At 37.9% G+C, this 12,200-nt stretch overlaps 1 protein-coding gene across 3 annotated transcripts in view; it reads left to right on the plus strand.

Annotated features, from left to right (window-relative positions):
* CPNE4 (copine 4) overlaps window positions 1-12,200 on the plus strand; it is a 228,719-nt gene that overhangs the window by 38,421 nt on the left and 178,098 nt on the right. For all 3 annotated transcript variants that reach the window (XM_032684440.1, XM_032684449.1, XM_032684432.1), the window contains exon 2: window positions 8,726-8,913. In XM_032684440.1, coding sequence (XP_032540331.1) covers window positions 8,734-8,913 — 180 coding nt within the window. In that variant the 5' untranslated portion in view covers window positions 8,726-8,733. The remainder of the gene's footprint in view (window positions 1-8,725; window positions 8,914-12,200) is intronic.

The following is a 12,200-nucleotide window of genomic DNA, read 5'->3' on the forward strand; positions in this document are numbered from 1 at the left end:
AAGGATTAATGTAGTAGACTATAAGTCTTTCTTGTTGTTCAGAATTGGCTAATTATTTCAAGAATTGTTTCACCTCAAATGTGTTCTGAAGGCTCTCAGCTGATAGCAGAATTGTGACTGCTACGCTTTGGAGTGCTGGAACTATTTGATTTTGTTCCAGGCTTATCTTTCTCTGAAGTATAGCGAAATATCCAATTATTTAAGATTCTTGGATAAGTAACTGTATTATAAAGCTTCAGTTCTTGTTATGACACCCTTATTTTCCCTCTAATACCTAACTGTGAGAGCTGATTTAAGAAGAGCAGCAAACACATATCCTTGGAGTGAATAAACTTCTATTCCTGTGTTTCATTTGATATATCGCTTAGTACAAGCAGCAAACGAAAATGGCAAACCTAAGGAAATTGTAGTGGCTTTTAGTGATAAGTAGTCAAATAAATATCACATGCTAGTAGCTTTGAAGTTTTTGATTAGAGAGATTCAGCTGAATTTCTGTGATTTACTAGGCTTACATGTCACTTATAGTCACAAACCATGCATGCTTGCATATAATAGATTTGGGTTTTTGTGTGTGTGAAACTCCTCGGTGCGATGCTTGCAGTGGATTCAATGGTCCTGAGCTTTTTCGTGTATCGATGCCTAATCCCTGTGCTTACAGCTGCCTGCGCTTCAGGTGTTATCTCCACTGTAGTATGCCAGACTCCTGAGACCCAATAGCAAAACCAGTAGGCAAATCATTTGCTTATTTGGCAGCCTGAATTTTACTGGGGCTTCATATTATTCAGTCCCACTCATAAATCATCGGCTCAGGGAGTCAAGTTATAGGACAGTTTGAACTTTGTTGGCCTTTCTTTCTCTTGCTTTTTAAATACATTTTTGACTTCTATAATGGTGAGAAAGGGCTGTGGGACATCGGTTCAAATGGCTTTGCAAATCAAAATGAGATTAAGAATGAAGCTACTTTCATTAATGTTTTCTGAGTTAAAATATGTCATTTTTATGAGCAACACTGGGGCTATTTAATGTTTTTGCTTGACATTATTGAGTTGCAAGTGAAGGATTTAGACAGGAATATTTAAGGAAATAAAACTGTGGATAATAAGACAATTGTGGGGCTAGCTGTTACTGTGTGTCAGCACATAGATGCATCAGTCTGTTTTCTTTCTGGCCTCTACGCTGTTCCAAATAAAATACATTCTGTTATTAAGACACCACACTGTCTTAGAAGATGTCATTTTATAAACGGGACAAAATACACACCCTCTGTAACCAGCCTGTAAGGCAGCCTTGTTGTGGGAGAGGCAGACTCCTTGTGACTGGTACAAATCCACCGAATGCAAATAAAACAGACTTTGGTTAATTCTGGGGGAAAAAAATCTCTGCTGCTTTTCCAGTAGTAAATGTTGATACTGCTTTCTAGTAGGGGAGTTGTCTGCATTTATCTCTAGGAAGGTTATTTTGATCTTGTATTTGTTCAGCCTCCTGTCTTTCTCCTGTACATTACAGCATTGTAAGCAGGAAGACACAGGGAACTCTGCGAAGTAAGAGGTGACTAATGGCATTAGCTACATACTAAAGGAGCAAGGGAAAATCTTAGATTTGCACTTCTAGTAGAGGATAATAGAATATATGTATTTTAGTGACTGACTCTTACAGGTGCTTTGCATTGCATCAAGTCTGACTTCAGTGGGGTCCACTCAGAGCATCCAGAACTGGCCACTGCTTCAGTTATCGTGGGGGTTTCCCCTCTCTTAACTGGAATGGGGTTATTTATATAGGGATAGCACACTTTTTACAGTGTTTTGTCATACATTAGATGTCTCAATTTCTTTCCAGTGACTTTCCCTTCTCCTCTTATAATTGAAACAGCTGGTTCTATGGTAATGAGTCCCTTTGAGCTGTCAGTGTGTGTATTTCCATTTACACTGCTGGCACTTTGTTCTGAACCTTCTCCCCTTCTGTCCAAATAGATTACTTGCATTATCTGATCTGTCTTATTGTTCACAATAGCACTGCTGTGGATTCTCCAGATCCTCCTTCCGTACTGAGTTTGTTGCTCATTTCGCAAAGGCCTTTATCAAACTTTGGTAGGTGTAACTTTGAATAAATCCTCATTAATTTTTATATGAGTCAGAGAATCAAAGGGAAGAAGGAAAAATTGTATTTTTAATTGCACAAAGTGTCCTGTGGAGTGGTCTAGCTAATCTGTTGACTTCTCCTTACACAATAATTCATATTCAAATTAATTTTGGCAACTGGCGTTTTGTCTGTATTATCTATGATCATTTAAACTTCTTTATAATATAGTGAATGTTGACCAGAATAATTTTTAATGCCAATAGAAGAGGAGTCTTGTGCAGTGATTAGAGATATGGCTGATAATCAGGAGTGTGGTCAAAGATAAGTAATCGAATGACTACGTTTTAAGGTTGCACTTATTGTTCATGAGGAGTAAGTTTCCAGAGATGCACAGAGACAGGCCAAGGCAATGGCCACGGCAGGAAGAAAGATTAGACAAAATAAGGAAAAAACCATTCATGGTGAGGTTGATCAAACAATGTAACAGAGGTTACAGAAGACCCTTTGCTATGAAAATGTTATCGTGAAAAAGATGTTGCTTCACAGAGGAAATGAGGGCAATAAACAACATCTTCTGTGGCCGATCACTGGTTTCCAATCATTGACCTACATTTTTTAATAAAGATAGGTCTGCTTTCTATCTGGGCTGTCTATCTGCTGTCACTCTGGGCTCTCTGTTCAGACCTTGGCAAGCCAGGTATCTTAGTGAGCTCCCAGTTAAGAACCTGGAATATTAATTTAATGAACTTGCTGTATCAGGACCTCCTGATGAATTCCCGTCTTTCCTCATTTGCAGAAAGCTTATTTATGAGCCACATAGCTGAATGAGAAGGAATGGGCTTGCTTTTCACAACCAAGGAAGCCTTGATGCCAACAATTGATAGAGTAATTCCTTGAGACTGGGAATTACCAATCACACAAAGTTTCTTAAAGTAAAATAATTGCTCACCTCATTTAGTATTATTCTTTGAAGGGGTCCATGGCCTACATTTTGCTGGAGCCAAAAAAGTAATTAAACAGAGGAACTTTTAAAAACTCTTCTGCCTGAACACCCAACATAATTTCAACCTTTTCTGTAAATCTCATTCTTACTGTATTTTTCATAACTTCATCTTGTATGATAATGGGAGACAGAATAGAAGCATATAAAATCTTCAGGGCCTGAGAAATGCACATTTGAAGCCAATTAATAAGGTTAGTGGAGTTTGGGTCAGGCCCCAAAAGGCAGTTCTAAGGCACTTGAATCCTCTGTACCTGATGATTCTTTTTCATTATTGTGTTGCCAAATGATGAAATACAATGGGACAAAGCAGGATTGCTTGGGGCACTCTATTACTCAGCTACCCACTTTGTTGAAATCAATGGGTTATTTTCTCACTGACTTCTGTGGATCTCAGATCAGACCCTATAAAAACTTCAGTATGCTTTCAAAATGTTCTGTTATTTAATCAGATTCTGTTTGTCACTTAAAGCTAGTGATTTCACGTAAAAATGAACATGACTATTAAGATTTTGAGTTGTAACTTAAATCAAGAATGTAGAACAGAACTAGAGGAAGCCATTTTCCTAGGGCTACAAGGATCACAATTCTTAATAACATAGAAAAGTAGTTTTCCATCTCTTTTAAACAGTGGAGCACTAACTGTTTTCCAGCAGAAGCTGGTAGTCTGAGTTTTATGAGTTTTAAGGTGCTAACTGTAGATTTGGTTTTTGTATTTACTTTTATTAGACTTTAAGCCTTGAAGATCCAGAAACTGTTGGTACAAATCTTTCTGTCCAGAGAGTTGTGCTGCTCATGTGTTTTTAACGCTAAATGTCTATCCCATATATAATTCATAGGTATAAATAAGTAGGGAGCAGCTAGTGCCACAACATCCAGTGCTTTTAGGCCTACCCTCTTTTGGAGGCACTTACTCACAGCTCTTATTTCATGTAATCCTACATTAGTATTTCCCACTACATACACATACTATGAACATAATTTACTTTTCCAGGAGCAGACTCTTGCTGTTTACTTTTGCAGAAGCAGGCAGATGCTATTGGCTCATTTTCATTTCATGACCAGCGTGCCAGTAAAACAAATAATTCAGATGCAGCTCTCAATATACGGTGACGGGAAACCTTCTAACCCCAAATTCATTTGCTTGTACTTTGGCCTGGAGTTCTGGTTTCTAAATAACAAGACCTTTTCCTAAATGCAGAGCCCACTGGTTACTGCTTTTAATCTCAGCATCTTTCTTATTTGCTGCTCACTTACTACCTAAACTGAAGGTAAGGACTGAGTGTGCATGTTTCCCTGACTCTTAGCAAGGTGCTGTAGAGAAGCAGTGTCTTCATTCTTCACCCAGACATCTTGCAGAAAAGCTTTTTGGGCGCTGTGTGTGTAGGAGAGCAAAATGACAGGGTAGGCAGAGGAGAAAACTTGAAATCTGAATTCAGGTATCATCTTAGATTTATTTCATGGTGAATCTAAGGAGCCTGGTTATTAGTTTGCTGTGAGGTTCTCTAAAGCCCTGTGTGGATCACCATTTTGTAACAAGGTGGAGTTGATTGTGTAAGCTGAATTCAAGTCTTTTAGATCTCGGAGAGAGGCGTGTACTGTTTGTACTTCACATCATGGAGATCCTTACTTTTGTAGTCGCTAGATGACTGAACATTTTAAGCCATTCAGTCCCCCTGAATGGAAAATCCCCCTGTCAAATGTGTAATACTGATTTTCAGTGTAACCCAATCATATAGGCAGGGCATGATCTTCCGGACTTCTGTGCTGTTGCTTTTAATGAGATACCTACATATGGGAGCCTTTTGTAGACAAGAATTGTTGAGCTCATCTCTGTCTTGCAATTTTCTGCACGATTTTGGAGCCAAGGGATTGAAATCACTGAATAGTACTCAACAACATATCACAATCTATACACTAAAAGATTATACTTCGATTGTTTTCTGCTTAATCACAGAGTAGCAGAGGTTGAAAAGGACCTCTGCAGATCATCTATTCTAAGCCTCTGCTTAAAGGAGGTTGCTCAGGGCCATGTCCAGACAAGTTTTGGATATTTTTAAGTATGGATACTCCACAAGTTCTGTGAGAAGCTTGTTGATGGTCAACCAGCCTTACAGTAAAAAGTTTCCTTTTCCTTAATCAGAATTTCCTGTATTTCAGTTTGTACCGATTGCTTCTTGTCCTGTCACTGGGCACCATGGAGAAGAATTTGGCTATATATTCTTTATTTCCCACCTCATCAGGAATTTCACATCAATGAACCTTGAATCTCTTTAAAAATAACCTTGTATATGGTTTGATTTCAGCACAGTGCACTTCAAGATTTTTTTCCAGTTAGTACTGCCTTCTTCCTTGCTGTTTTACCATGGGGAGGTGAAACCAGAAGGCCTGGTTTTGCTTCCCTGTTCCATCCAGTCTACCACTGTCTAGTAAGTTTGTGTGAGAAGTGCTGTTTTCCTCTTTTCCAGAGGAAATGAAAGAGAACATGTGCAGTAACAAACTGAAAACTTTAGTAGTGTGTGACCAGTTCACTTACTTTTCTACTTATGCTATTGCTTTCCTCTCACGGATACAGCTCTTTTTCAGTGAATATTGAAGCCTCGTGGATGTTGAAGGAATAATAAGGTTCTAATGAACTGAAAAAGGAAAAGTTTGTAGCAAAGAAAAATTAGCATTTTTTTCCTCCATCAACAATGTACATGGTTAATTGACAAAAAACTTCTTACGCAATCTAACTTCTCTATCTTTGTATAAAATAGTACCTTTTTTAGCTATTTTTGGTAGGCTCAAAATCTATTTTCCAGGCCCCTAGCTCCCTGGTAACGTGACATCAATACAACAGCCCAAACTGGTGATTATATTAAAAGAAGAATATAATGAGACAGAAGATGTGGCTTGATCTTTTCCATTGATAAATTTAGAACTTGTAAAAGCTGAAGTAATAGTTGTAGTGATAAAAAGAAATATAATTTTATACTTGCTCGCTGTTCTAAAACACGGTGTATAATTATTGTAGGAGGAAGAAAAATACACCTCTCCCCCTCACTCTGCTACTTTTTCCTCTTCTCTTCAGTGTTGAAATCATCCAGTTTAATTAAATCACCAACCTATTTTTGCACAAAGGATGACATTTTATTAATGATGTATGATGTGCATTAGACAGAATTAACCCAATTTTCAAATGGATTTCAATTTGGAAAGGGCAACATGTAAAAATGTCTTGTAAATGTGTGGGATGATCTTGTTGAGCAGCTTTCTGAAGGAGATGGGATTATAAAATGATGAATAATTAGACAGCAGTCTTTCCCCCCACCTCAGTTCCTAGCAGTGTTTTTGTAATCCTAGTTGATGGAAATTTAGGCTCCTGACATATATCTGGGATATATTAGGAGTAGAATGAAAAAAACAGATTGTGATGATTGCTAGCAAAATACATATAAAAACATACTTGTTTATAAATACATATAATCTTCTCTGTAATTTTTAGCTAAATAGTAGCCTTCAGTGGATTTGTCACAGTATCACCACCTTAATCTGTTCTTTTTTTGGAGAAAAAAAAGGCTACAAAAAGAAGCAAACCAGTCTTCCAAACATTGTTTTGAATCATCACTTTTGGTAGCACTTTTTCCAATCACTTCTTTGAGGTATCAGATTTCAGGTCCCTCTTTGAATACAGGTCATTGCTTCTCGATTTGTGATTGTATCAGAGTAGTTCCAATTAAGCTAGAGCTCAATTCCCTCTGCTTGCTGTTGCTCTCAAGCTAGAGCTGCGATCTTGCCATCACTGTTGTGAATTGACCCAGCACAAAATGTTGTTCCCTACTCTATAAAAGACTTTGAGGTTTGAGCCATGCTGATTTATCTTCAGCGTCAGGACTCTTAGCTAAAAATGGAAGATCAACTAAACTACTCCATAAGAATACATCATGTAGAACTTGAGATTGCTCTTAGGGCTTTATAACGTAGCATAATATCATTACCTTTTCTATATTTTGTTTAGTTTTGCCTTTTTTCTTAGTCATGTTGCTTTCCTAACACTTAATCCAAGGTACAGTAGTTCAGGTGATAATATTTCCAATTAACTGGGAAGAGCTGAAGGAGACTATTTGTTGATCTTAGGATGTCAGGCACTATGGTTGTGGCAGTGGCTCACATTTCAAGCCTGACCATAGGGAAATATGCGCATAGAGCCTGAGAAACCGGAGTTAGAGTCCATCCACACTCACTTCACTTACAAACATATCAAACCCAGCAGGCTGGGATATTCACAGGAGATAAATGGTCCTACAGTAAGATGTTGTGGAGATTTGAATTGGAAGAATTGTAAATTGTTAATGAACTTTTTTCTCATCTGCAAGGGGAGGAGATCATCTGCCTCATCATCAGACTTACATTCCTGAAGTTTATCTGTATGTATTAGAGGTCCACACTGTATTGCCAACTTCTCTTATTCTGAATTGAGAAATACCTTTCTAATTTTGCCTTTATAATTCACAGGAAAACTGTATAGGTGTGGGTTTGTGGGTTTATTTTTAGTTTCACGGTGTTGGGAAAAGAAAACTTCACTTTCATTTCCATATCTCCAAAATTTAACTTATGTTGAAACAGTTCTCAAAAATTATTAACATCTGAGAACAGAACGTTGTGGAAGAGATAGTGAAAAGATTTGAAACAGACCATGAAATCGTCTTGTTTATGAACTGGCAAGACAAATCTGCCCTCTAGAAGTGTGAGATTAAATTTTTGCAGCTCTTAGGTACGGGGTAAGGTGGTGAAGGCACTAATCCTTGTATTTGGAGAAAAATTTTTGGGGGTCAGGCTGTGAAGTTCCAAACAAATTAGCAAATTATAACGTTCCCATATTCTTCTTTATTGATGCAATAATAATTATATAGTGATTTTTGCTAAGCTTTACATTCAACTGTTTTTTTTGCTTCTGTTGAGAGCAAAAGCTTGAGCTATAAGGTTGTTGGTGGTGTTCATAATGACGTAAGGGCCAGAGGTCCCCACCATTCCAGCTGCCTTGTGTTCATGTAACCGTGATTCCTGACCCAAAAGAGCAGACACTGTATAACAACAAGATTTGCCAGCGCAAATATCCTGCCCTTATGCTTAGAACATCAATCTTGACTACTTGCCTAGGAATGGAGGGAGGTAATCTTCTGCAGTAAACTTGGAAATAGTGAAATATATTTTGGAATTTAAGATTGATACGAAAGGAGCCTTCTATGGCATTTACACCAAAAGTTTCTGTAAGAAGTACATACATTTTGGATGGAATACTGATAAATAAAAGCAGATTGAGGGAGCGCTGAACAAATTTAATTTAGCCCTCTTAAGGTGTTATCAGGAGAAATTTGGAATTACCATCCTGTCTATCTATCCTTTGGCCTGGGGAAGCACAGCTCCTTAACCAGGAACAGAGCTGGAAGTCAAGATCACAGCTTTGAACTTGATTTATTTATAAACATATGAGATGATTATTTCTTTTTTCTATAGTTATTATTTTGATTTTATTTTTTCCCCCTCTTGCTCTGGATCTCATTCACAGTTATTGTCTAGCAGAACTTTGCGTTGACCTCTGGAAGGGAGGGAAGGGCTGTACTGTGTGTGCACCATTCTTAATAGACCTTTTCTCTCTTACAGAACAAGGAATGAAGAAAATGAGCAACATCTATGAATCAGCAGCCAATACCCTGGGAATTTTTAACAGCCCATGCCTGACTAAAGTGGAATTGCGAGTTGCATGCAAAGGCATATCGGACAGGGATGCCCTCTCAAAACCAGATCCTTGTGTCATCCTTAAAATGCAGTCGCACGGCCAGTGGTTTGAGGTGAGTGTTTAACAGAATAAAAGTTATTCTTCTAACACTTTATGATGGCATTGACAAACAGAGGCAAATTTCAAATAGCAAGAACAATGAAGAGAAAAAGTAATTTGAAGCCTGTGGCATAATCTTGTAAGAGTGAAGGGAGATTTTCCATTAACCTTAACACACTTTGAATCAAGAGCTTTGAACTTCTCTTTGGAGTCTAGATTAAAAATCAAGATGATTAAAGAGTGAAGCATCATAAAACTTTCCCCTTTAGGCCTCATGTTTCCTAAAAGCTATATAATAACAGGGATAATGACCATCAGGCATTACAATAGCAAGAAGAAAAATGCCATGGAAGAGAGGAATATTCATTACTAGTTGGCAAGGAATCTGGTGAAAGAGCAGCTTGATTTGCAAATTTTGAGCATTACAATTGGATTCATAGTTGAAGTTAGTAAAACTAATGTGTTTGCTGGATCAATTTGCCTTGTATTGCAGTTTGCATGTTTGATTAAAATCCTGCTTCATGTTACTTTACCTAATCTTGGAAATCATTTCATTGATAGCTGGAAATAGGATGTCTTAGGGAAGTTCAAATTGTAAATAAAGAACATTAGAATGAAATGTAATATTTTTAATGACATCGCGTTGGTTATTTTATTTCAAACTTATACTTGAGTGTTTGTGGTTTAACAAGCTAAAAGGTGACTTTAAAAAGAAAATAGAAGTACGTAAGAGAAAATTAGGAATGTATTAAATCCAGTTAATTTTGGGTGCGTATTCATCTGTCTCCTTTCAAGAGTTTCAGCATTCAGCATAAGATTGCGTTATATATGAAAAGATAAAAATAATAAGTCTGAGCATAGGCAGAAAGCAAAATCCTAAATTCAAGGGTCTTTTAATTTAGCATTTTCAGCCAAATTTGTCAGACTTTGGGGATTTTGTTCCATTTATTCCAATTGTCTGGTTTTGACCTATGGACCTCTGAAATTTTTCCAGACCAGTCAGCACCAGCATAGCAAAGTTAAGGTTTTTTTGATGGTATTCTTCTTCTTTTCATAGTTTTCTCTTGTGGAACCATTAAAAATGTCCCTGGTAGAAAACCAGATTAGAAGTAGATATAAAACTCTCACAATTGTCTTAGTGCTACAAAATCAGTGTGTCCATTTAATTAAAATTTAAGGTGATACAATAGCCTGAAGAAAGTAATTTTAACTAGCTATGTAGAAAGAAACATAGAGCTGCACTTTGAGTAATCACATAAATACTAGAACCAAGCAATGTATTAAAGGTCAAAATAAGTGAAATGTCCTGGTTGGAAAGGGTCGAATGAAAACTTTTCCAGTATTTCAGTTCTCTGAGTAGCTGAGTGCATTTCACATACACTTTGGCCAGTTATAAGCGGGGTAAGTAGATTTAAACTATATATTCTGATGTTGTAACAGAGATTCCCTTTATTTGATGTGGTTTTAATTTGGAAAGTTATTCTCTGAATTGAGTAATTCTTGCAGAACAGATCTGCCCACTGATATGATTCTCATCTTATGTCAGTTTCTCTTACTGTCTAATGGGAGTCCAGGGCATTCATTTTAGTATGAATAAAAAGGTTTTATTAGTTCATGTTCCTATCAGTGCTGTGGAGTGAATACAGCCCTGACATAATGAGTCTTTTCTGGGCAGCACGCTCTCAACAGAATTTTTAATTAAGTTGCAATTGCAGAGCTAAATTGAGCAGAGTCACTCAGGTATAGATGAAGATTTAATTTGGTTGGAAGAATCTTCTGCTGATGGGAATCAATGATCCAGCAAGACCTGAGAAAGCAGAAAAATTAATAATTAAAAAAGAATAAATCTACTTACCAGTGAAGTGAGTATATTCAATATAGAAATCACTAAATGGCAACCCAAACAGGAACAGAACTGAGGAGTTTTCATGCCTTCATGAAATTGTCTTGAATTTCCAGACACCTTAAACCCCTTGTAGGTTGGACATCTCCAAACAGACTGTAGCAAGATACAGTATTACTGACACATGCATATTGATCACATGCTCTAGTTGTTAGGAGGTTTTATCAACATGGAGTGGCTGGGTTGAAGGTGTCTGAAATACAGGTTATGGTCTTGCGTATAAGTGCTTTTGAAATCTCTGAAAAGTACTGAGGACAGGCTGCACAGCTGCTATTAGGCCAGATGCAGCTGAAGCTTGTGGGGTTGGGCTGATGGGATTGCATTGTGCATGCAATTAGAGACACTAGGATGTGAGGGATTTACTCTACAGACACAGATAATCCTCGAAAGTGAGGAATTTTTGCACATTTATCTCTTGGAAGATTTTGATAAAACATGTCATCCCGTTGCTGAAGAGATTTCTTTTTCAGTTCTACAGTACTGTGTATGCATATGTGTATGTTTGTGTAAATTGTGCCACCTGCACTTGTAAATATAGAATGAAAATGTGTTGATGCTCTTGTAGAGTGGGTAGATGCAGTTTCCAGAGATTGGAAATGTCATATAATTATTTGTTTTTTAATTCTGTTTTTTCTGTTTTGTTTAGTTTTGGGCTTTTTTTGTTTGGTTTGTTTTATTTTTTCTTCTTTCAGACGCAGAATTGGTGAGGTTAGAAGGGACCTCAAGAGGTCACATAGTCCATCCCCTGCTGCTTAAGTGGGGACACCTACATCCAGTTGCCCAGGACAGTGTCAGACAGTTTTTGAATATATGTGAGGAGGGAGACTGTATAATCCCCGGGCACCCTGTACCAGTGCTTGGTTGTTGTCACAAGTTCCTAATGTTCCTCTGTTTCAGTTAGAGGCCATTGCCTCTGGTTCTGTCACTAGCCACCAGCGAAAAGAAGCCTGGCTCTGTCATCTTTAGACCCTCCCTTCAGGTATTACGTACGTTGGTAAGATGCCCCTGAGTGCTCCAGGTGTGTCATCTACAAACTTGCTGAAGGCACAGTCTGCCCCATCATCCAGCTTACTAATGAAGGTGTTAAACAGGACTGGATCCGGTACTGACCCCTGTGGTCCACTTCTTGTCCAGCTGGACTTTACATCACTGATAACCAGGCTCTGGGCCCAACCGTTCAGCTGGTTTTCAGTCCACCTCACTGTCTGCTCATCCCTCCCCTTCATCAGCAGTTCCTCTATGAAGATCTTATGGGAGGCAGTGTCAAAGGCCTTACTGGAGTCCAGGTAGACAATATCCACTGCCCTTCCCTCATTTACCAAGCCAGTCACTTTGTCATAGAAGTCCGTTCTGACTACTCATGATGATTTTCTTGTCCTTAATGTGCCTGGAAATGG

Source organism: Chiroxiphia lanceolata, chromosome 1 (assembly GCF_009829145.1).
Source record: "Chiroxiphia lanceolata isolate bChiLan1 chromosome 1, bChiLan1.pri, whole genome shotgun sequence".
Lineage (NCBI taxonomy): Eukaryota > Metazoa > Chordata > Aves > Passeriformes > Pipridae > Chiroxiphia > Chiroxiphia lanceolata.